General features: G+C 44.3%; 1 protein-coding gene across 2 annotated transcripts in view; it reads right to left on the reverse strand.

Moving 5' to 3' along the window:
* CHST13 (carbohydrate sulfotransferase 13) overlaps positions 1 to 21,392 on the reverse strand; it is an 84,161-nt gene that overhangs the window by 2,875 nt on the left and 59,894 nt on the right. The window contains exons 1-2 of one of the 2 annotated variants that reach the window (XM_060239674.1): positions 16,505 to 16,587; positions 9,957 to 10,054 (exon numbers count right to left, since the gene is read on the reverse strand). In XM_060239674.1, the coding sequence (XP_060095657.1) occupies positions 9,957 to 10,031 (75 nt within the window). In that variant the 5' untranslated portion in view covers positions 10,032 to 10,054; positions 16,505 to 16,587. Of the gene's footprint in view, positions 1 to 9,956; positions 10,055 to 16,504; positions 16,588 to 21,392 lie in introns of those variants that run through there. The other variant, XM_060239673.1, reaches the window with a different exon arrangement.

Genomic DNA, 21,392 nt, shown 5'->3' on the forward strand with positions numbered 1-21,392 from the left:
CCACAAACTCCTATGTATTAGGGAGACAAAGTTAATTCATGCCACTCAAAAGCAGCGTTCACATGATCATCTACCAGAAGCTAATTTCCCATCAGCACATTTTAATTTTATTTATTTATATCCTGCTTTTCTCCCTAATGGGAACCTGATATGGGTTATACTCCAGAAAAGAAAACACTATTGATATGAACAAAGGAAGATGGGAGGCAATAGGAGCACAGAGCAGACCTCTATCCTGAATGCTCTTGAGCCTAGGCTACAGCCCTCAAGCTAAGAACCAAAAGACAATGTCCCTTTGAGCATGGCTGGGGCCCTAACTACCTGTGGAGCAGGAAGATAATCAAGTCAGCTAGATGTTATTCAGTTGCTTAGCCAGCTAGCAGGCTCTTCTCCACTTCCTCCTCTGCCAGCTATCTATCTTTAATATGGCAACAAAGCAGAACAGAATGAACACCATTCTTCCATGGAACGCAAGGGGGGAGGGGGACTGATTTTAGCCCATTTTAGAACAAATAGTGAAGACCGTGTTTTTTTTTGGAGATAAAGGGCATGCTCGTGACTGCTTTTACTGTAGCCAAGGGGAAGAGAAGAGGAAGCAGCAGTATTTTTCTACTCTAGCTGTAGATCACTACTGATGGTTTATTTAACCTAGCAAATTAGGATTCAGTGGTGAGAGGATCACAGAATGGTAAGCAAGCAGAAACATGAGGGTGAAACAGGTGAAAAGCCAGCTGGAGGGGAAAGCTCTTATTCAGTTCCTCATCCTGAGGTCCACTTCAGTCCTGGTGCTGGGTTTAGCAAACTACAGTTGCTAGTGGAGAATGGACGCAATTAGGCTTGCCAGACTGAAAATGTTTGTTTCCTTCATACCACAGATAAAACGTAAAAGGAAGCTCCAAAACATGCACAGGATGAAAAGATTAAACAGGAGATCACTGGCAATGTAGAGGCCAGCAGAGTTTATTCCACACAAGAGTTTGTGAGTCACAGCTCACTTTGTCAGATGCATGAAGATATCGTGCATACATCTGATGAAGTGAGCTCTAACTCATGAAATGTTATGTCGTTGATAAAATCCATTATGTCTCTACAGTGTCACTGAACTCCTGTTTTATTTTGCTACTACGGACTAACATGGTTACCCTTCTAGAATATTCATACTTTACCTACCTTCTTCATCAGGCAAGGATAGGACTCATTCCATGATGATAAAGATTTAGCTGTCTTAATAGTTATTCCATCCCCTGGAAATGGAAAGGCAAGGGGGCTGTGATCGCTGAAGTTCTGCAGTACACTCACGAAACTGCAATTCCCAGAATTCTTTGGGGGAAACTGAATTTTAAACTGCTGTAATACCAATACAGCATATGCCCATAGCATATGAGGCTTGTTACCACCAGTGTTCTTTCTAAACTGAGTTAGCGTGAGCTAGCTCACAGTTTTTAGCCAGCTCACACATTTTTGTCTTAACTCAAGAAAAATGGCCCCAGAGCAAGCTAATTTATGCAGTAGCTCACAATTTTAATTCCAGTAGCCCTCAAAGTAGAATTTTGGCTTACAGTATCCCACAGCTTGGAGGGAGCACTGGTTACCATTTCAGAATTCCTTAGCAGTACTAACCTCTCCCCCAAGTGGTGGCTCACTGGTCTCTATTCTTTCCCTGTACACTTGTGTGATAGCTATGGGGTGAGGTGGCGGCGGCGGCGGGGGAGGGGATGGGAGAATCTGAGGCAACTGCCTTCTGGGTTGTAAAAAAATACCCTATCTTCCACTTTGGCCTCTCCTAGAAGTTCTTTAAACCCCAGCCACCTGCAATCAGATAAAAAGGGTACACAAGCCTTGGTAGCGTTTCTGCTATGTGCTCTCTAAAGATCTCCGGTTTGGAAACCTGTACTTATTTCTGAGATAAACAGAAAATATTTTTGACTTTACAGACAAGGTACAGATGGAGATAAACAACCAAAAATTATTTAACTGAAGATAAAGTATTTAATAAGGAAATGGTATGTGTGGATGGCTATATAAAATAAAGCTGCACCTCAAGTAGCATAAATAAGCCTGAAGGGAGATCTCCCTTTCTCTGGATAGCAGGTTCCCTGGACAGCGGGTTGCTCTTTTCCCACACACACCTTTTCAAGCACCTATAACCACCAGTTAGGAATGATGGGTCCTTAATAGGATGTTTATTTGTCACACTAAAATAAATTTTCTTCCTTAAACTGACCCCCAACTAAAAGCCAAATAAAAGCCTGGCTAGGTTGACACTCCTTTTCAGAGCCACAAAATCTCTATCCAAAAGAAAAAAAGTTTTTTTCATCCCCCACATCTCAGAAACTAAGCAGGGGCAGCTGGGATGACCTTCATTTTAAGATTTTAGGATGGGAGACCTCCAACTAGGATTGCCAGGGCCAACTCAGAAAATATCTGGGGACTTTGAGGGTGAAGCCAGGAGACTTTCCCAATCCCTAAAATAAAAATACAGCAGCCTTCATTTCCTCATCCCCCAGCAGCTGCACTTCCACTAAATGAAAGTGAACATGCACACACACACTCTCATAAAGCAGCCAAAATAAACACAGTATGCACAGTTTTGTGATCTCACTAGAGCATTTTGGTCAACCAGCTTCTTCAGACTAACAGGAAAATGACAGCAGAGCAGTCTAAGGGATGGAATTTTGCTTGCTTTTGCTTGCTTCTCTTCCTTTCTCACATGCTTCACACACTCACCGGGAAGACCCACATGGCTCTGCCTATTCACTCCACCCATTCAGCCTTCCTCTTGCTCAGATTTAAAGGTACACATAAACAGTTCAAAACACAGGCACTTTGCAGGCTTCTTTTAAGCCTGCACAAATTTAAAGGCACATGGTGGCTGCTGGGGGTAGGGTTGGCAGTGAGGAGGAGGAGCCTGCAAAACTGGGGAATTCCCCACTGGGACCTGGGGGCTGGCAAGCCTACCTCCAATGTATACCAGAGTTGTGATGCAGAGGCAGGTAATGGCAAACCACCTCTGAATGTTTCTTGCCTTGAAAACCCTATGGGAGTGAGTTAGCTGTGACTTGACAGCACTTTCCACCACCAATTAAGCTGAGGCTGGCCACCCCCTTTATCCAGTGGAGCTTCACTGGATTTGCATGAGGAAAGCCTAAATCACAATAATTGGTTCACAGTCCTTCAGGAGAGGTGGGATTTCTATGAATGTCACAACTTGTTATTTGGAATTCCCAAATAATAGCTCATTAGTCCAGAAGAATTAATCCAGAGTAACTACTGCCACTACATCTGAGGTACCACTCTGTACACAAGAGGGCGACCCAACTTGCTTGCACGTACAGAAGGAATGTGCTGCTAAGGGGTCTCTGAATTACCATGGGCATTACACACTGGTTGAAGAGAAAATAAAAGCCACAAAGGCTGGTACCAAATGCAAACATGAGTGCTCTGGGCTGGGCAAAGTCAACTTTGGATGGAATTGCACGATCAGAAATCTTCCTTTGGGCTATGGAAACATTTCTCTTCCTTCTCCTTATTGCATTCCTTTCCTCTGTCAGCCCCATCTGTTTGGGAAAGTCATGCCAGGCTACTCAGCAGGGCACAGTACTACCCTTGGCCTGAACAAGTTCAAGCTCTAAACTGCCTCTTTGGGGCTTGCTCTCCCTTTCTTGTATTTCCCCACTCATCAGCACCTGCCTTCCTCTAGAGGACCACAAAACAACCTTAATTAAAGGAAGAACCCTCCCCTTCTTTTCCTCCCAATATCAGATAGAAACAGACTGTTCTCTGAAGCCCTAAAAAGCTCCAGTTTCAGCATGTGAGTTTGAGCTGTTGTGTTTATTTCCCCTGAGTAAACCTGGGTACACTGTCCTGGAAATGCCATCTCCCTTGAGGCTCACCTGACATTAGTCTTGTAGGCACCAGGGCAGACCTTGGTTTTACCAGACTTTTAGTTGAAATGTTTGTGAACTACCTCGAACAATTCTTTGGAGAGATCTTGGGGTCGTGGTAGATAACTCACTGAAAATCTCAAGACAGTGTGCGTTTGCAATAAAAAAGGCCAACGCCATGCTGGGAATTATTAGGAAGGGAATTGAAAACAAATCAGCCAGTATCATAATGCCCCTGTATAAATCGATGGTGCGGTCTCATTTGGAGTACTGTGTGCAGTTTTGGTCACCGCACCTCAAAAAGGATATTATAGCATTGGAGAAAGTTCAGAAAAGGGCAACTAGAATGATTAAAGGGCTGGAACACTTTCCCTATGAAGAAAGGTTGAAACGCTTGGGACTCTTTAGCTTGGAGAAACGTCGACTGCGGGGTGACATGATAGAGGTTTACAAGATAATGCATGGAATGGAGAAAGTAGAGAAAGAAGTACTTTTCTCCCTTTCTCACAATACAAGAACTCGTGGGCATTCGATGAAATTGCTGAGCAGACAGGTTAAAACAGATAAAAGGAAGTACTTCTTCACCCAAAGGGTGATTAACATGTGGAATTCACTGCCACAGGATGTGGTGGCGGCCACAAGCATAGCCACCTTCAAGAGGGGTTTAGATAAAAATATGGAGCAGAGGTCCATCAGTGGCTATTAGCCACAGTGTATGTGTGTATATATAAAATTTTTTGCCACTGTGTGACACAGGGTGTTGGACTGGATGGGCCATTGGCCTGATCCAACATGGCTTCTCTTATGTTATGTTCCATCTTTTAAAGCTGTTTTTATGGTCTGCTTCTATCCCTGGGAGCTGTTTTATGGATATCATTTTAAGATACTTCATTTTTGTTATGGTTTGTTTAAATATTGATAATTTCACTATTGTTTTATGGTTTTATTGACTTTTTTTAACTTTGTGAACTACCTCGAACAATTCTTTGGAGAAGTAGCACATCAATGCCTTAAATAAGTAAGCTCTGAGTAGCATACACTTTATTTTGATATGCAATGGCTGATCTATGATTGCAACAATGTTGTGATATCCAGTGAAGCTGATTCTCTGCTTTACACTCAAAACAGTGGCCCACCCCTGTGCTTGGTGAAGTATGACACTTTCTGCGAAGCTTAAAGCGCTTTCCTTCAACAGAAGGGGATGGAAAAGCCACTCCCCCCAGAAGAAGGCCCATAAGGCTGGTGGAAGGCAGAATGGCAGGAGACATGCTGCCATGTAGGACTTCTATAAAAACAAAGCTATACCTCTAAAATCAAAATCCAGTCTGCAGAGGAGGAGGTTTTGGAGGATGTCAGCAGTACTCACAACTGCATGACTGGGTTTCCTTCCTGTGGCAATGTACCTTGGCTTTCTTCACACTGTGGCTTCTGAGGATTCCTGCCAACTGTCAAGCATTGTTTTCTCAAAGTCGAGGAACATGCTGACTCAGCCTGCCCTGCCTGGTGCAACTTCTCACACACTGGCATCTACCATTTCCATATAAGATGAGGAATGAGGCCAAGGCTAGCAGGCAGCCATGGGGCAAGAGAAAACCAATGGCAGGGCTCTTGCACCTGGGTTGAGATTAGGGAGCCTGGATTATACCAAGGATTGCTTACTCACTCAGTTTCCCATTATTTAAATGCCATGAGAATTTTAGTATGCATATTAAATTTAAAATGTGTTTGCATAATGTCATAAACAAGGCAGTCAAACAACAACATGCTTACCACAGCCCCCAAGTAAGCACAATGGAGACATTAAGGCATAAATGTTATAACACTAAACAGTCATTCTGTTTGCTATATGGGCTCACCAGGGAGTTGTTCTTGCTGCTGTGAGAGCAGTTATCTAGCTTGCATTGCCTTATTTCCATTTCCTTAATTGTCAAAAGTGACATTTTAGAGTATTTTAAGAGGAGAAGAAATTTTATTCTACCACAAGTCAATTAGGCTTACCACACCCAGACAGCATCCTGGCATATGTGTAATGTAGTGGACAGTGCACCTTACCTTTCCTTGCTACGCATCAGTCTTGGCATAAATTAGATCATTTCATGGAGGCTGTGGCCTAGTTTTCTCTGGCAGCACATGAGGTAATAAACCTGTGTGCAGACTGTACAACTTCAACCGGAATGCTCTTCACTGAAAGAAATTCCCACAAAAAGAAAACTAGCATGTCAATTTAGCATTAAATCCTTCTAGCTTTTTATTTGTAGGGAATTATTTTGAATGGATGACCACTCACTCATACCAGGCCTCACATCTATAGTCTGAAGGCACACTGTCCAGGGCCTCATCTGCTGTTCAAGAGAACTAGAAGAACCAATCTATGTCTAGGCCAATCTCTGGATAGCAGAAGGTTGACACAAGTAGGGCAGTTTTGATATAATGCTTCATAGTGTGATATGTTATTACCACACAGTAAACCACAGAAGGTGTAAACTATATCATAAAAGGTGCAATCTGTCAGCTACCTGCCCATCATGGCATCCACTTTCAGGTGTCAGATCAGTAAGATAAGTAAAAAGCAATTGCCTCCAGGTCTTGATTATACAACCCAAGATAACCTTAGAATTTACTTCAGCTTCAGACTTGTTTACACATACCAAGAATGAATGGGAAGCTGAAGTGAATTCAGCCTCCTTTGGCATGATCAGAGGTTATTGACTCTATTTCCCTTCTATCTGGCACAAGTAAATACACAAATAGGAGCAAGGGTGTTATGTTCTTGTAGAAGGAATTCAGAATTCCATGTGGAAATCTGGATGCTCCAAACTGGTCATAAATCCTTGCTTTTGTAGGCAGGGCTTGTTATTTCTGGATTTATCCTTCATTTATACATTTATTCACTTTTTTCAGCTCATACTTGTTCTATTTTACCTAAAAAGCTAGTAATACCAACCTCCTAGTCTAAAATTTATAAACAAAACCTCAAGTTGCCTATGCAAGTGCAAGCAGAACAGATAGTGGGGAATATGAAGAAAGTGATGATGCCATGTTGTGTAGAGAGCGCTTTTTATTAAAAAGGGAAAATGTACAAGTGCACAGTTTGGTGTGGAGAGCCAGTTTGGTGTAGTGGTTAAGTGTGCGGACTCTTATCTGGGAGAACTGGGTTTGATTCCCCACTCCTCCACTTGCACCTGCTAGCATGGCCTTGGGTCAGCCATAGCTCTGGCAGAGGTTGTCCTTGAAAGGGCAGCTGCTGTGAGAGCCCTCTCCAGCCCCACCCACCTCACAGGGTGTCTGTTGTGGGGGAGGAAGGTAAAGGAGATTGTGAGCCGCTCTGAGACTCTTCGGAGTGGAGGGCGAGATATAAATCCAATATCTTCTTCTTCTTCTTCTTCTTCTTCTTCTTCTACAGGGGCCTGATTCAGATAGGGACCACAGCACCAGAGGAAGGGGACTTAAATCTTTCTTCCTCTTGCAACTAAGGCAGCCTCAAATGGCCCCAGGCCCCACTGGGAGAAACATGCAGGTTCAGAAACAGGTTCCTGTTATGTTCACGATAAAACCGAGGAGCAGTTGCCCCTTTAAAGACTCAAGTTTATTCTAGTAAGAGCTTTCAGAAACAGAGCTAACTTCAGGTACAAAATATATCTGAAGAAGTGAGTACTCTCTCATGAAACTACATACTGGAATAAACGTTAGGCTTTAAAGTGCCACTAGACAACAGACTAACAAGGCTACTCCACTGGAATGTCTATAACAAACAGAGGAAGTAATGGATCCCTGGGGGACTGTTTCAAGATGGGGAAATGGAAGGGGTCTCAATCTCCCTACCCACCTGCATACTGCAGTCCTAATACAAGCTTGGCCCAGTGCATCTGGCTTGTCAAGGAAAAAAATGCTTTGGGGGGATCTGTGCATGGAACCCAGTGCCACATGCTGTTGAGCCAGTGTGTCAAAGATGTTTGAGTCTCTAATATTATATGGTTACACAGATTCTGTGGTATAAGCTTTCCCTTGGTCTTACAGAGGGGAGGAAAAGAAAGCCAACACTGAACAAGATTCAAGCCAATGGCCATCCTACAGTGACCAGCACACCCAAATAAGTTTGGGTGGTTTTAGAAGTTCAAAAATCCTTCATTATCAAGGATCATGGCAGATCCCATGAGGATCTGTCTACATTAAATTTCTTGGCCAATGTATTTTAACTAGTGTTCATTCATTCCCATTTCTTTATCATGTGCCTAGAAGACTTTTAAGACCCCTTCTCATCACTGCTATAGCCCGGGTGGGATCAGTAGGTGCACTGTCTAACTTACAGGAATGCATTTTCTCCAGGGAACTCAGGGCAGTATATTTTGTTCTCAGCAAGGGTAAAGTTAGGCATAGAGTGAGTGGCCGAAGGCAGCACCATAGCGATGGTGTGTGTGTATGTTGGAAGTGTTGTCCTTCCTGGAAAATATGTCATCCCACACCTATGAAGTTCCATCTTTTTTGGGGGAGGGAGACACCCCAAGTCTGTGGCACTTTCAGTTGCAGCAATATACAGGAAAGTTCAGACAATTGTTACCCCATTCCCTGAAAGAAAGTGCGAGTGGAAGAGACAAGACTGCTAGAGCTGATTCACTCAACCCCTGTCTGACCAAATTCCTTCTCTTCTGCTGCGCCATATCCCCTTTTTTGATCTTGTTTCTCCCTGCTTTAATGTCCATAGTTAAATAGGCAGAACACTGCAGTATGATTCATATTGCTTTGGGATTGTCTCCTCTGTTTGCAGCAGGAAAATTTACTTCAGCAGTAAGTGAAGGATTGGGGGAAGGGGGAGGTAGGGGCAGAAAATCAGTGCCAGTTTCACTCAGCATGATCTTGGGTTTTAATCATTAACTGAAAATCTCCTTGGGTAACTTGCCTGTGTAAGAACATGAATGCCTCTGAGCATATGCCAAATGCCTTTTACTCACCCATGAATAAGCACTGTGATGCTCCTGTTCTCCCCCTCCCATCTGCAATTAGCCTTACAGAAGCATAATGCTCAAATAAATACTTTATTGCAGAAGGCCAAAAGGCTGAAGGGGCATAATATCCAGGCAGTCTTAAGTTACACCAGTGTCCAGTACTTTAAAAATAAGGTATTTGTAAGAATTAATCTGTGCCAAGAATAATCAGTTTTTGAATGTCAAAACTGCAAATAGTTTGCCTTCTGCTCACTGTACAGGTACCACATATCTATAGCTACCTGGTATCAGGGCTTAATTTCTAAGTGGGAGGACAAAATGGTTTCCAGGCAGGTCACAACTCTGGAATCTTCCATTTAATAAATAAGGCGTTGATTAATCACTGTCTCCCCCCTGCCCCCAACTTTCCCAACACACTTTGGAATCCTGCCCTACAATCTTGTGTTCTGCAACATCTCTTGGGAGAAGTATGCAGGTACACTAAATAAATCAACCAAGGACTCATAGTATAATCATGAGCAAATCACCTTTCCCTGGATAGCTTATGGTGTGCCCCACTACAATTATAGGGCTTCTTTTAAGATTTCTATGCTTGCCTCCTTGTAGGAACAACTACTGATGTAAATTTGTGGTTGGAGGCAATAAAAGACACTACAGGCTCAAGTACAATTTAGATTTAGCATATAGTTAATTTCCATGTTATTTGTTTTTGTTTTGTAAATGGCCCTTCCCTTCAGACTATGTGCTACATTACCAGTGGTGTGGGGAAATACTACTATTATTACTGCCATTTAACCTGCCACCAATGGCCCTACCATATAACTGGACTCCTACCTATAACCTCATCAGGCCCTGCTCAAAAAGTCTCAGGGTTCAAGGTTTAGCCCGTCTTCTCAATGGAATCATGATGACTCCTCACCATAATATTTCTTACTATGGGCCTGGTTCAAGGTTTACCTGCTGAGCTTCATGGATGAAGTGGGGATTTCTCTTGCCTTAGTTTAACAATCTAACCACCATGGCATGCTAAATCTCACTTCCTAAACGACAAAATCAAAATAGCATAGCACAGATTTCCTTCTGCCATTTATCATGTCAGGGAGGTACTGTGAGATCTAAATATATTCACCATCAGACTGCCAGAATTCTCATTCTGCCTGCAGCCAAGAAGTTGTTGCTGTGCTGCTGAAGGATTTGAGGACATTCAATCTAATTTCTGCAAACAATCTGGGGAAAAGTCAACAGTGGCTCAGAAAGGTACCTGGAGGGGAACTGTTCAATGAATAAAGAGGTTCATCTTGGACAATACCCTGATGGACAATACCCTGATACAGACTTTCTTGGTGGATGATTTGAAGGCAGTGGTGGTGGTGGAGGGGTCCTTATTGAGTGGGAACGGAAGATTCTTTTCACTTACCATGAAGTCTTCCTTCTCTGTGGTTCTGGAGTGGTCCAGTCCTCACTCTTGGGATCATAGCTCCTCCTCTCTGAAAGCAGGGCTGAACAAACATGACCTCGAGGGAAGGTGCTTGACCCTTGGAATCCAGTCCCTCTACAAGCCGTCACACCTCCCTAAATATAACTCTAACGAAAACTGGGGAAAGAAAACCCAAGAACATTCCCCTCGAAACGCCACTCCCGAGCCGTCACCCCAACAAACCCATTGGGGTCCAGACCTATGGGGTAACCTGAAACAGGACCTTCAGCACCTGGACCCAGGGTCGACGCTGAGTCCCCCTGACACAATTGGGTGAGTAGGACTGGACCACTTCGGGACCACAGAGAAGGAAGACCTCACAGTAAGTGAAAAGAATCTTCCATTCTCCAGTGGTCCCAGGAGTGAGCCAGTCCTCACTCTTGAGACGTAAAAAAAGCCTTGTCCCAGGGTGGGCTTCTCAGCTATGCCCCTAGACCACGTGCTGAAGGACCTTCCTGCCAAATGCAGCCTCAGCCGAGGCCACCTTATCGATTCTGTAGTGTTTGGTAAAGGAGTGGACCGATTTCCATGTGGCCGCCTTGCAAACTACCTCTAAAGAAGGAAACAATCTATAGGTGGCCGAAGTGGCCACCCTTCTGAGGGAATGAGCCGTAACTCCCTGTGGGGGATTCAGACCCTTTGCCTTGTAGGCTTCAGCAATATAACCCCTGATCCATCTGCTAATGGTGGCTGGTGAAATTTTGCGCCCTTTATCTGAGTTCCTAAATGAAGCGAACAGAGATTCCGACTGGCGAATCTCCATGGTCCTATCAAGATAAAAACTAAGGGCTCTGCAAATGTCCAGGCAATGCCACAGTTTTTCCTTCTCATGAGCTGGAGTGGGATAGAAGGATGGCAAAACAATGTCCTCCAACAGGTGAAACCTGGAATTTACTTTAGGAATAAATACTGGATCTGTGCGGAGAACCACTTTATCTTGATGTAACACGCACAGGTCCTTGTGACTAGATACAGCCTGAAGCTCTGAAACCCTGCACGCCGAGGTAATGCCCACCAGAAACACAGTCTTAAAGGTGAGCAATTTAAGACTGCATGATGTCATGGGTTCAAAGGGCTTTCAACAGAAAGCGTCCAATACAGTATTTAAGCTCCAAGAGGGAAACAGGTGGACTTGAGGTGGATTAATCAAGGGCACCCCTTTCAAGAAATGCCTAATGTGTGGGTGGGTTGTAAGAGATCTACCCTTTCTAGACCCCCTAATAGCTGCGATGGCCACCACCTGTCTACGAAGGGTGCTAGTACTAAGGCCTTTCTCTAGCCCATCCTATAGGAAGGCAAGAACAACTGGTACTGGGGCCCTTAGGGGATCCTTCCTTCTCTCCCCACACCAGGTGTGGAACACCTGCCAGGTGATGTTATAGGCCCTATCAGTGGAAGGCTTCCTAGAGGATAGCATGGTGTCCACCACTGATGCCGGGTAGCCTATGCTAATCAACTGCTGCTGCTCAATCTCCAGACATTGAGGTTGAGCAACTCCGGACGTGGATGATTCAGGTTTCCTTGTGAGAGTAGGTCTGGTCTTAGCAGAAGTCTCCAGGGAAGCCCCACTGCCAGTCTTTGGAGCTCCTAGAACCAGGCCATCCTGGGCCAAAAGGGAGCCACCACAATCACTTCTGCCTTCTGCTCCTGAATTCTTTGCAGAAACCGCAGCAGGATCTGGAAAGAAGGAAAGGCATAAAGGAGTGCCTGAGGCCAATCTGAGTTTAGGGCATCTATTGTCACGGCCCCTCTGCTTCTGGTCCTGGTGAAGTACTGGTCCACCTGATGATTGCTGTCCGATGCGAACAGGTCCACCTCTGGAGTCCCGAACCTGAGGCACAGGTGATGAAAGGTCTCACAATGAAGTGCCCATTCCGCTTGGTCCAGCACTTGACAACTCAGCCAATCAGCCACTATGTTGTCCCTTCCTGTGACGTGAGTGTTCTTGATGGACAGGAGGTGGCCCTCCGTCCAGTGAAACAATGTCTCTACTTCAGCCTGAAGCTTCCTGTATCTTGTGCCTCCTTGTCTGTTTACATAGGCTTTTGCTGTCATGTTGTCTGTTTGAACCAGAATGTGAGTACCTTCCACCTGCTTCACCATCTTGAGTAGGGCTAGCCTTATGGCTCGCAGCTCCAGGAGGTTTATGCTTTCCTTGGCCTCCTGGGAGGTCCACTGACCCTGGGCTACAGCTCCTGCTATGAGGGCTTCCCATCCGAACAGACTGGCACCTGTAGTAATCACTAATCTCCTGGGCTCCCTCATCGCCTGACCCAAGAGGAAATGGTTGGGGACCTGCCACCATTTGAGGGATCGCTGTACCCCAGTTGGTACTGAAACTAGCATTGGCTCCTGGGGCTTATCTGTTTCTGAAAAGGCAGGAGAAAATGTTGTAGAGGTCTTGTGTGGAAGCGGGCCCACTGGACTACCTCCTGACACGACACTAGCATGCCCAGTAATTTTGCCAGGCTCATCAGCTTTACCTTCGTTTTCTGTTTGACTTCGGTCAACAGCTGGAGAATCTTTGACCGCCTTTCCGGAGTCAAAAAGACCCTGTTCCCGTTGGAGTCAATCTGGACCCCTAGGTGCGTCAGGAATTGGGACAGTAGAAGCGAACTCTTCTGGACGTTTATAACAAACCCGTGTGAAGTGAGAGTCCTTATGGTCTGTTCTAATGCTTCTGTCGTCTGTTCTGCCAAAGAGGCCTTGACCAGTATGTCGTCCAGGTATGGAAATAAGGCCACCCCCTTTAGCCGGAGGGCTAACACTAGGGTGACCAGGACTTTGGTGAATACTCTGGAAGAAGACTTGAGCTCAAAGGGCAAGGCCCTGCATTGGTAATGACACCCATCGTAGGTGAAATGAAAGAAATGTGATGCTTCTGTGCAATGAGAATGTGGAGGTAGGCCTCCGAGAGGTCTATCGAGGCCATGAAGTCCCCCTGCTGAATCGCTGCTAGGATAGACTTCAAGATCTCCATCCTGAACTTCTTTGTGATGATCCATTTGTTCACCCACTTCTCTGTTTTTCTTGGGCACTACAAAAAAGACCAAGTAGGCCCCTTGAAATTTTTCTGCCGGGGAACCGGTTCTATGGCAATTATCTGTACAAGATGGTCCATGGCTAAGAGCAGCATCTGATGCTTCTCGGCAGATTGGGACCTCGGCAGATTGGGACCAAAAAACGATCCTGGGGGGATAAGTGGAACTCTAGGGAGCAGCCGTTTGATACTGTGTCCAGAACCCATCAGTCCGTTATTGTCTGGTGCCAAATGTGGGAAAATTTCTGGAGCCGAACGCCGATCCCCTCCGTTGCCGATGTCCTGTCCCAGTCAGGTTGAGTTAGACTTCTTTGGACCTTTAGACATCTGGTTCTGTTTCCCTGAAAAAGAGGATCTGCCTTCTCTGGATTTCGGTTGCCAATTAGGTCTGTAGGGCTTGAAGGATGATTGTCTGGAATCCCTCCTGTTGTCTCAAAAGGGCTGGAACCTCCGTTTTGGTCTATTGCCCCTTTTCTTAGAGGGCAGGACCTTTTTCTCGTTCCTATCTTTGATGAGGTATCTGTCCAGGGCTTCCCCAAACAAAACCCCCCCTTTGAATGGAACTGCTGCCACCTTGGATCTGGCGGAGGGGTCCGCATCCCAATTCCTTAGCCAGGTGTTCCTTCATGCTGTGATGCTAGAAGCCATGGCTCTGGCAGCTGGACTGCTTCCAACGTAGAGTCCGCTGCAAAGGCAGTAATCTTCTTCAAGGAGTCCTTGACATCCTTCAGAAGGTCATCCCTCTTGGCCAGGTCTGATAGCCAGATGAAGGAAGCTCTGCAGAACAGAGACGTGGCGGCTGACACCTTCAGGGAATTGGTCGATGCTTCGAAGTCCTGTCTGAGTGCTTGCTCAATGTGCTTGTCCGTGGGGTCCTTTAGCATCCCATCTGCAAACATTGGGAGGATGGTGTTGGAAACCAGACTGCTGACCAGGTCATCCACCACTGGTAACTTTAGACGTTTAGTGGCTTCTGAGATGAAGGAATAGAATTTGGTAAAATTAAAAGAGGTGGCTTTGGGCTTCGCCATATGTTCCCACTCTGACTTGATAATGGAATAAAACCCAGTTGGCAGGAGGACCTGCAGTGGCTTAAAGTCTGATTTTGGGATAATGTCTTCCAATCCCACAGGGAATTCTGCGTCCTCCTCATCTTTGTTCTTGGGGGTGTATTGGATCTGCAGCGCCCGAACCACCTTAGGAAGCAAGCGGGAGTAGACGTCTGGGGGGAAGAGCTTGGAGTGTGTGGAGGCCGCCTCCTCCTCTTCCTCCGAGAGTTCCTCTGTTTCCTTAGGAGTAGATGTGTCAGAGAGGTCAGAGTCCTCCTCCTCTTGGTCCGACGGGGAGGGACTTCCGTCTGCTCTGCTGCACTTGTGGGTCCTGGGGGCCAAACTCTCCTCTTCCCTGTCTGGTTCTCTGTGTTTCAGTTTTGCTGTTCTTTTGGCTGGGAGGGTCAGGTTGGTGATTGTGGAGGAAGCTGCCTGAACCTCCTTCTTCACCAAGAGTTGGATTCAGGAGAAAAGATTGTTCTTCGCATCTTCTCCTGACAGGTCTATGGGATGGCTGTCTGCCCCCTCTTCCTGGGCTGGGGAGTCAGCTAGATCCAGATCGCATGGGGCATCCTCAAGTATTGCTCTCTTGGAGAAGCTGGTGGAGGCGGCCATCTTAAAATGGGAGCTGAAAGTGAAAGTAAAAAACAAAATGGCCTTCATTCTCGCCTAAAATCACTCAGACCCGGACTCCCCTGAGTGAGACTTGTCCCCTTTTCTACCTCCGATTCCCACACAGCCTTGCACAGACCCTGGCTGTGTTGATCTCCCAGTTTAAATTCAGGGAAGGGGGGGGGTGTTCAGTCGAACGCTGCCTCAGCTGCAATGCACGAGGACTCAGGCTGCTCCCTAAAAGGGATTTGTCTGCGGGCTGGAGCTGAACTGGAGTGGGGGTAGGGCTGACATGGCCTCCTCGCCCCCTGAGCCGCCCTAGAACCTCCTTACACGAGTCCTCCCGGGTGCAACCATCCTTACCGCGATTCAGCTGCTTTTGCGGTTCGTGCCGGGTTTCTGGGTCGTCTCCGGCAGCTTGGGAGGGCTGTGCAACAGCTGCAAGTCCTCTCCCAATCTCTGTCAGTTTGCTGCTGCTCGCCAGGCCCCCGGGATCGCCGGGGTGCCTTCAGTGGGGAGCGCAGGTAAAACGGCGCTCTTCTGTGGCCTCCCTGCTCTTCTGTGGGGCCGCAGGGATTGGCGTGGGCATTCCTCTCGTCCGAGGCTCGTCTGACGCCAGTGGGCTGCTTCCTCCTGCCCTGAATGTTAAGTGCGGTGTTGCTCTGCGCTCTGCTTCTTCTCTTCTTTTTCGTCTTCTTTCTGTCTTTTTTTTTAGTAGTTTTCCGGGCCAGGAGCCAAAAGGCTCTATCAGCATGTCCTGCTCCGATGGCAGGGCTAAACAAAACTGGATTCCAAGGGTCAAGCACCTCCCCTCCGGGTCAAGTTTGTTCTGCCCTGCTTTCGGAGAGGAAGAGCTATGATCCCAAGAGTAAGGACTGGCCCACTCCTGGGACCACTGGAAAATAAGTAGAAAAGCTTAACTTTTTCCCTTAACAGTAGCCCATTATACCTTTCATAAAGGGAAAGGCCTTTTTTCTCCAGGCAGTTGACAACCCTAAGTGCTGATGGCTGAAGGGGGAGCCAGTGGATACCCCCCCACACACAAACACACTATTTCCTCTTCTCCTTGAAACAGCTTCTCCACAACTATTAGTTTCTACTCAAGTATAACTTCTGGTAACAAGCTCCAATCAGGAGAAAAGCAACCAGTGAGGAACAGTTTGAGGAGTACTATTGAGCTCCCTCTCACACCCACATTGCCCTGTAAATCATCTCCTCCTGTCCCACCACGTCATAGGAAACTGGCACTTAGCAGGTTCAGATGCACAGGAACTGCCGCCAGCATTTCTAGACCAGCTGTTTTTCCATATAAATGAGTTTCTCTCTTCCTTCCCATCTATGAATATTAAATGCCTTGTGTAGGATCCAAACCTCCAAAAGGTCTGATATACTCTGTAAGCAAGGGATCTCTTCTGACTGGGTACTGTTGATGTGTACACACAATACTCCCCTAGTAGATTTGTTCACTGCCTTCACATGCTTCATTGTCTCTCACTCACCTTGTCGATATCATAAAGAGTCTGAAGAGGACTTCGACCAGACTTGTCATGCCAGCTAACCTTCAGAATCCTGTCCTCTGCAGCTGGAGGGAAATAGAAAAGGGAAGGGAAGAAGTGCTATTTTTTTTTTCTTTAAATCTTATGTAATTGAGATAGTAGAGAGTGGCAGATACCAAGAGAGGATTCCCTCTTGAAAGGATTTTACATGTGCTCAATTTTGCCTGGGCCAAGATGAACAAATGAAAAGGCAATAATGCTAGGAAAAGTTAAAGGCAGCAGGAAAAGAGGAAGACTCAACGTGAGATGGATCAACTCAATCAAGGAAGCTATAGTCCTTTGTTTGCAAGAACTGAACAAGGCTGTTAAGTATAGGATGTTTTGGAAGACATTAATGCACAGGGTTGCCACAAGCTGGAAACAACTTGACAGCGCCTAACCCACACAAGATGAACAAACACCATGAAATCCAGATGCTCAAGTTCAGTATTTTGTAATTATAAACTGTCGAATAAACACATCTTGCTCTCCTCTCATTCTCAATCCTCTACATTCATAACCTTTCACATTTTTTCCCAGTCTGTGGGATCCATACATCAACACACATGAACAATATTTTTATTATTTATAGATTACTGGATAACACACACACACACATACAAAAATAATACAAGATTTTAGGCACCAGCATTTAGTTTTTGAGTGCTAGCCTCTGCTCTGGGCTGCAATTATTGTCCAGATTACTAGGTACCAGCAAAGGAGGGGGGGGGGGGCTAACATATTTAATCCAGCATGTAGTTATGCTAATGGCACTCAGAATGAACACCATTATAGGTAAAAACTGGCATTCTGAAATGTACTTGGAAGCAAACTGGTAACAGTGCAGTTGCCAACAGACAGGCTGATCATGGCCATGGCTTCGTAGTCTTGACAAACTAAGAACTGTTTGCTCAGCCAGCCTAAGGCTGCAGTCTTTTGCAGGCTTATTGGAACACAGCAATATATATGCAGGCCTGGGCTGTAGGAATCTATTTATTCCAGAATTCTGTTTCCAACTGCGGCTGGGCAAGATGACTCAAACTGGGCATAAAGGCCCTGTTGGTTTCCCCTATATTCAGGGGCATGCGGCATCCGTCAGTTTGCAAGATCTGAGCAAGGCTGTTAATGATAGGGCAGTTTTCTAGGTCATTAATTCCTAGGGTTACCATCAGTCAAAAGCAACTTGACAGCACTTATACACAAGCATGCTGCATCTGAACTGGGAAGTTGTATTGTCACAGCTAATATCTGTTTATGAATTTATCCTCGTTTCCTTATCCATTTTTTAATTAATCATCACAGCTTATGGTAATGGGTTCTTTGAGTTATTAAATGCATTTTGAGAAGAACAGCCGGTGCTTCAACACTGTCTGCTGGTGCTGGGCTTTGCATATGCTCACTGAAATCTTTCATACACACACCTTTTTCATATGGCAGTCCCCATTTATTTCAAAGGCTCTTACCCCAGAGTCACTGTGAAGCTACTGCATTGGATCCAGACTAACTTATTTACAGATGAAAGTCAGAACCTTCCTGATCCTGACCCCCATGAAGCTCCAGGGGCAGAGTGAATCCTTCAGAGTGACATGAGGCGAAAATCAAGGGTGTAAAACAGGAAGGAGAAATCGCCAAGAAATTGTGCCTCTTTGAGCCAGTTTGGTGTAGTGGTTAAATGGGTGGACACTTATCTGGGAGAACCGAGTTTGATTCCCCACTCCTCCACTTGCACCTGCTGGAATGGCCTTGGGTTAGCTATAGCTCTGACAGAAGTTGTCCTTGAAAGGGCAGCTGCTGACTTCCGAGGTTGGAAAATGCTGAGCTGAATTGCTTCTCAGAAGGGGAGCAGGCTGGGGCTTCTGTTCGGGGTAGTAGAGGGCAATTTAATGCCTACTGCCTACGTTTCTCAGTCAGAGATCAGTCCAAGATATGCACAGGAAACTCTGAGGAGATTTACCTTGGCTAAAAGGGAGTCCCGGGAAGGCTCCTTTGAGGGGTCTCCGGAGACTAGTTGCTTATTCATCATCTGCAGAAGTTTCCAGAGTCATTTATTTGACATAAGCTCGACAGGATCCTAACCTTCTTTGAGACTGCTAAACATCTAAAGCTAAACAAGACTGGTGTCGGATCTGGATAACTGCAGAAAAAGGTACTGATGACTATCTTCATTCTGGGACTATTTAAAGTTAAACAAAATAAAATCAGAAGGTGGGAAATAAGAGATTCAGAAAGCTTGGAAGAAGAAGGGGAGAAGGGCGAAATTTGAACTTTGTAAATTTAAAGGACAGTGCTAAAAAGTGGAAAGGAATTTATTGTTTTGTCTACTTGCGGTTTTGGTGAAAAAGCTCCATCGTCACAGATTTGCAGCTCTCACAGTCAACACAGAAAATACGTCAAACATCGCGAGATCTTTTTACCAGTGAAAACGGGATTTGGTGGCAAGAAAAGCAGGAAGTGTCGGATGGAAAAGGGAAATCATTGAAGCAGCTAGCCTACTCTAGGACTATAATATCATAGAAAAACATCGGTGGCCATTGCTAGGAGGTCAAAATTTAAACAAAGTTTTTAAAGTGTTCGGGACATAAAAAATTGGTGAAGCTGACAGAGGTGACAATTATAAGGTAAATACTATTGGACATTATCGCTGATAATTATTTTAGAAGCCTTTTGAAGAAAAATTTTTTCAAAGGGAAGCAGAAAGTCGCGACTGCCATTTTGGAAGAAATAAAAACTTTAAAATTAATATCTGAGCCTAGGAGGCTCTGAGGACGGTGGAATTAGGCTTATTGAAAAGGGCAAGCCTTACTCTATCAAACCTGATAGTTTAAATTTATTTTGGAGAGGTCAAAATTTTTGATGTTTTTTTAAATGTCAGAGCATAAGTTAACCCATGCAAGGACTGCCTCAATGGAGAAAATGCAAGAGCAATTAGAAGCAATGGAAGCCAGGATGATGAAAGGGGTGAGAGACATGATAACTGCTTCTAAAAAAGAAACTAGAAAAGACATTGAAGAGCTAAGGAAAGATATGGAAGATCTCAGAAATGAGACTGTGGTAACATCAAAGAAAGTGCAAGAGGTGGAAGAGAAAGTGAAAGTACATGATTCCATCTTGTTAAAAATGCAAGAAAAGGTGGCAATTCATGACTGCAAATTGATGGAAACCCAGATACATCTGAGAGGAGTACCTGAGGATGAAGAGACTGATTTGAAAGGATATATAATAAGAATAATTGCAGAAGTTTTGGAGGAAGATCCTGAAGGAACTAGAAGCATGTATGACTATATGTATAGAGTGAACTCACTATATGCCAAGAAAAATAATCTACCAAGAGATGTGGTTATAAGATATATGACAAAAGAAATGGTGGGGAAAATCCTGAATAAAAATTTTGAAGACATTGATAGTGGGAGGCAGCAGAGTAAGAATCATGACAGAATTGCCAAGACAAGTGATAAATGACAGAAAAGCATATAAAAAATTGACAGAAAAACTACGTGACAATGAAATGAGGTATAGGTGGATAATACCTGAAGGTCTGAGCTTTGAGCTGCAAGGAAAAAGGATTACAATTACAAGCAGACAGGAACTGTGTAGGTTTTATGAAGAACATAAAGAATTTGCACCATGATGGATTACAAATTATTATCTTGGAATGTAAATGGACTAAATTCATCACAAAAAAGAAAGGCAATGTTTCATTGGATTAAAAAGCAAAATTGTAATATAGTTTGTTTACAAGAAGTGCATATCAAACAAAAGGATTACAATTTTTTATGGAATAAACAACTGGGACTAGAATTTTATTCATTGGCTGAACAGAAGAAAAGGGGAATGATTTTCTATATTAAACAAGAATTGGAGCCGAAATTAGTGTTTAAAGATAAAGATGGAAGATTTGTAGCGGTAGAAATAATATGAAATGCAAAAAAACCTTGTTATTGGGACTGTATGCACCAAATTGTGCAAAGGATGCTTTTAAAAAGACATTATACAACAATCTGATGAACTGACTTATGGCCAAGTTTTGATAACGGGGGACTTTAATGGAACAATTAAGAACACACTGGATAGGTCTGGGGGTAAAAAAAAATAATAAGGAAGGAAAATTGCCAAAGTCTTTTTTGAATTGGTCAAGCAAGAAAATTTGGAGGATATATGGAGGAAATTTAATCCTGAAGTGCGGGACTATACCTTTATTTCAGCAAGACATAAAACTTTTTCCAGAATTGACATGTTGTGAGGCACTAAAGACTTAGGCCTTATAACAAAGAAAATAGAGATTTTACCTAAAATTGGGGCTGACCATAACCCAATAATGTGGATTACAAAATTGTCTAAGAAGTTGAGAAGATGGAGATTGAATGAAGATTTACTATAGAATAAAGAAATAGTGACATCTCTAGAAAATGAAACTAAAGCTTTTTTCAAAATAAACGATAAAGAGGATATAGAATTTCAGACGGTCTGGGATGCTTATAAAGCAGTAATGAGAGGAATATTGATTACATTGAATAATAAAGATAAGAGGGAAAAAGAAAAACAGATGTTGGACATTCAAAATGAAATAAAGAAAAAAGAAGGGGAACTGAGAAAAAGGCCAGGGAAAAAGAAAATTATAAAGGAGATTACAATATTACAAACGCAAATGAGACATTTGTTAAATAAAGAACTGGAATGGAATCTGAAAAGACTGCAGCAGAAATTTTTTGAGGGAGCAAACAAACCCGGAAAATATTTGGCCTGGCAACTGAAGAAAAAGAGAGAAAGTAAAATTATTAATAAAATTGTGGTGGATGGAAGAGAGGTGGTAGATCAAGAAGGAATAAAAAGAGAATTCTTTAAGTATTATGCC

This window comes from Heteronotia binoei, chromosome 5, assembly GCF_032191835.1.
Source record: "Heteronotia binoei isolate CCM8104 ecotype False Entrance Well chromosome 5, APGP_CSIRO_Hbin_v1, whole genome shotgun sequence".
Classification (NCBI taxonomy): domain Eukaryota; kingdom Metazoa; phylum Chordata; class Lepidosauria; order Squamata; family Gekkonidae; genus Heteronotia; species Heteronotia binoei.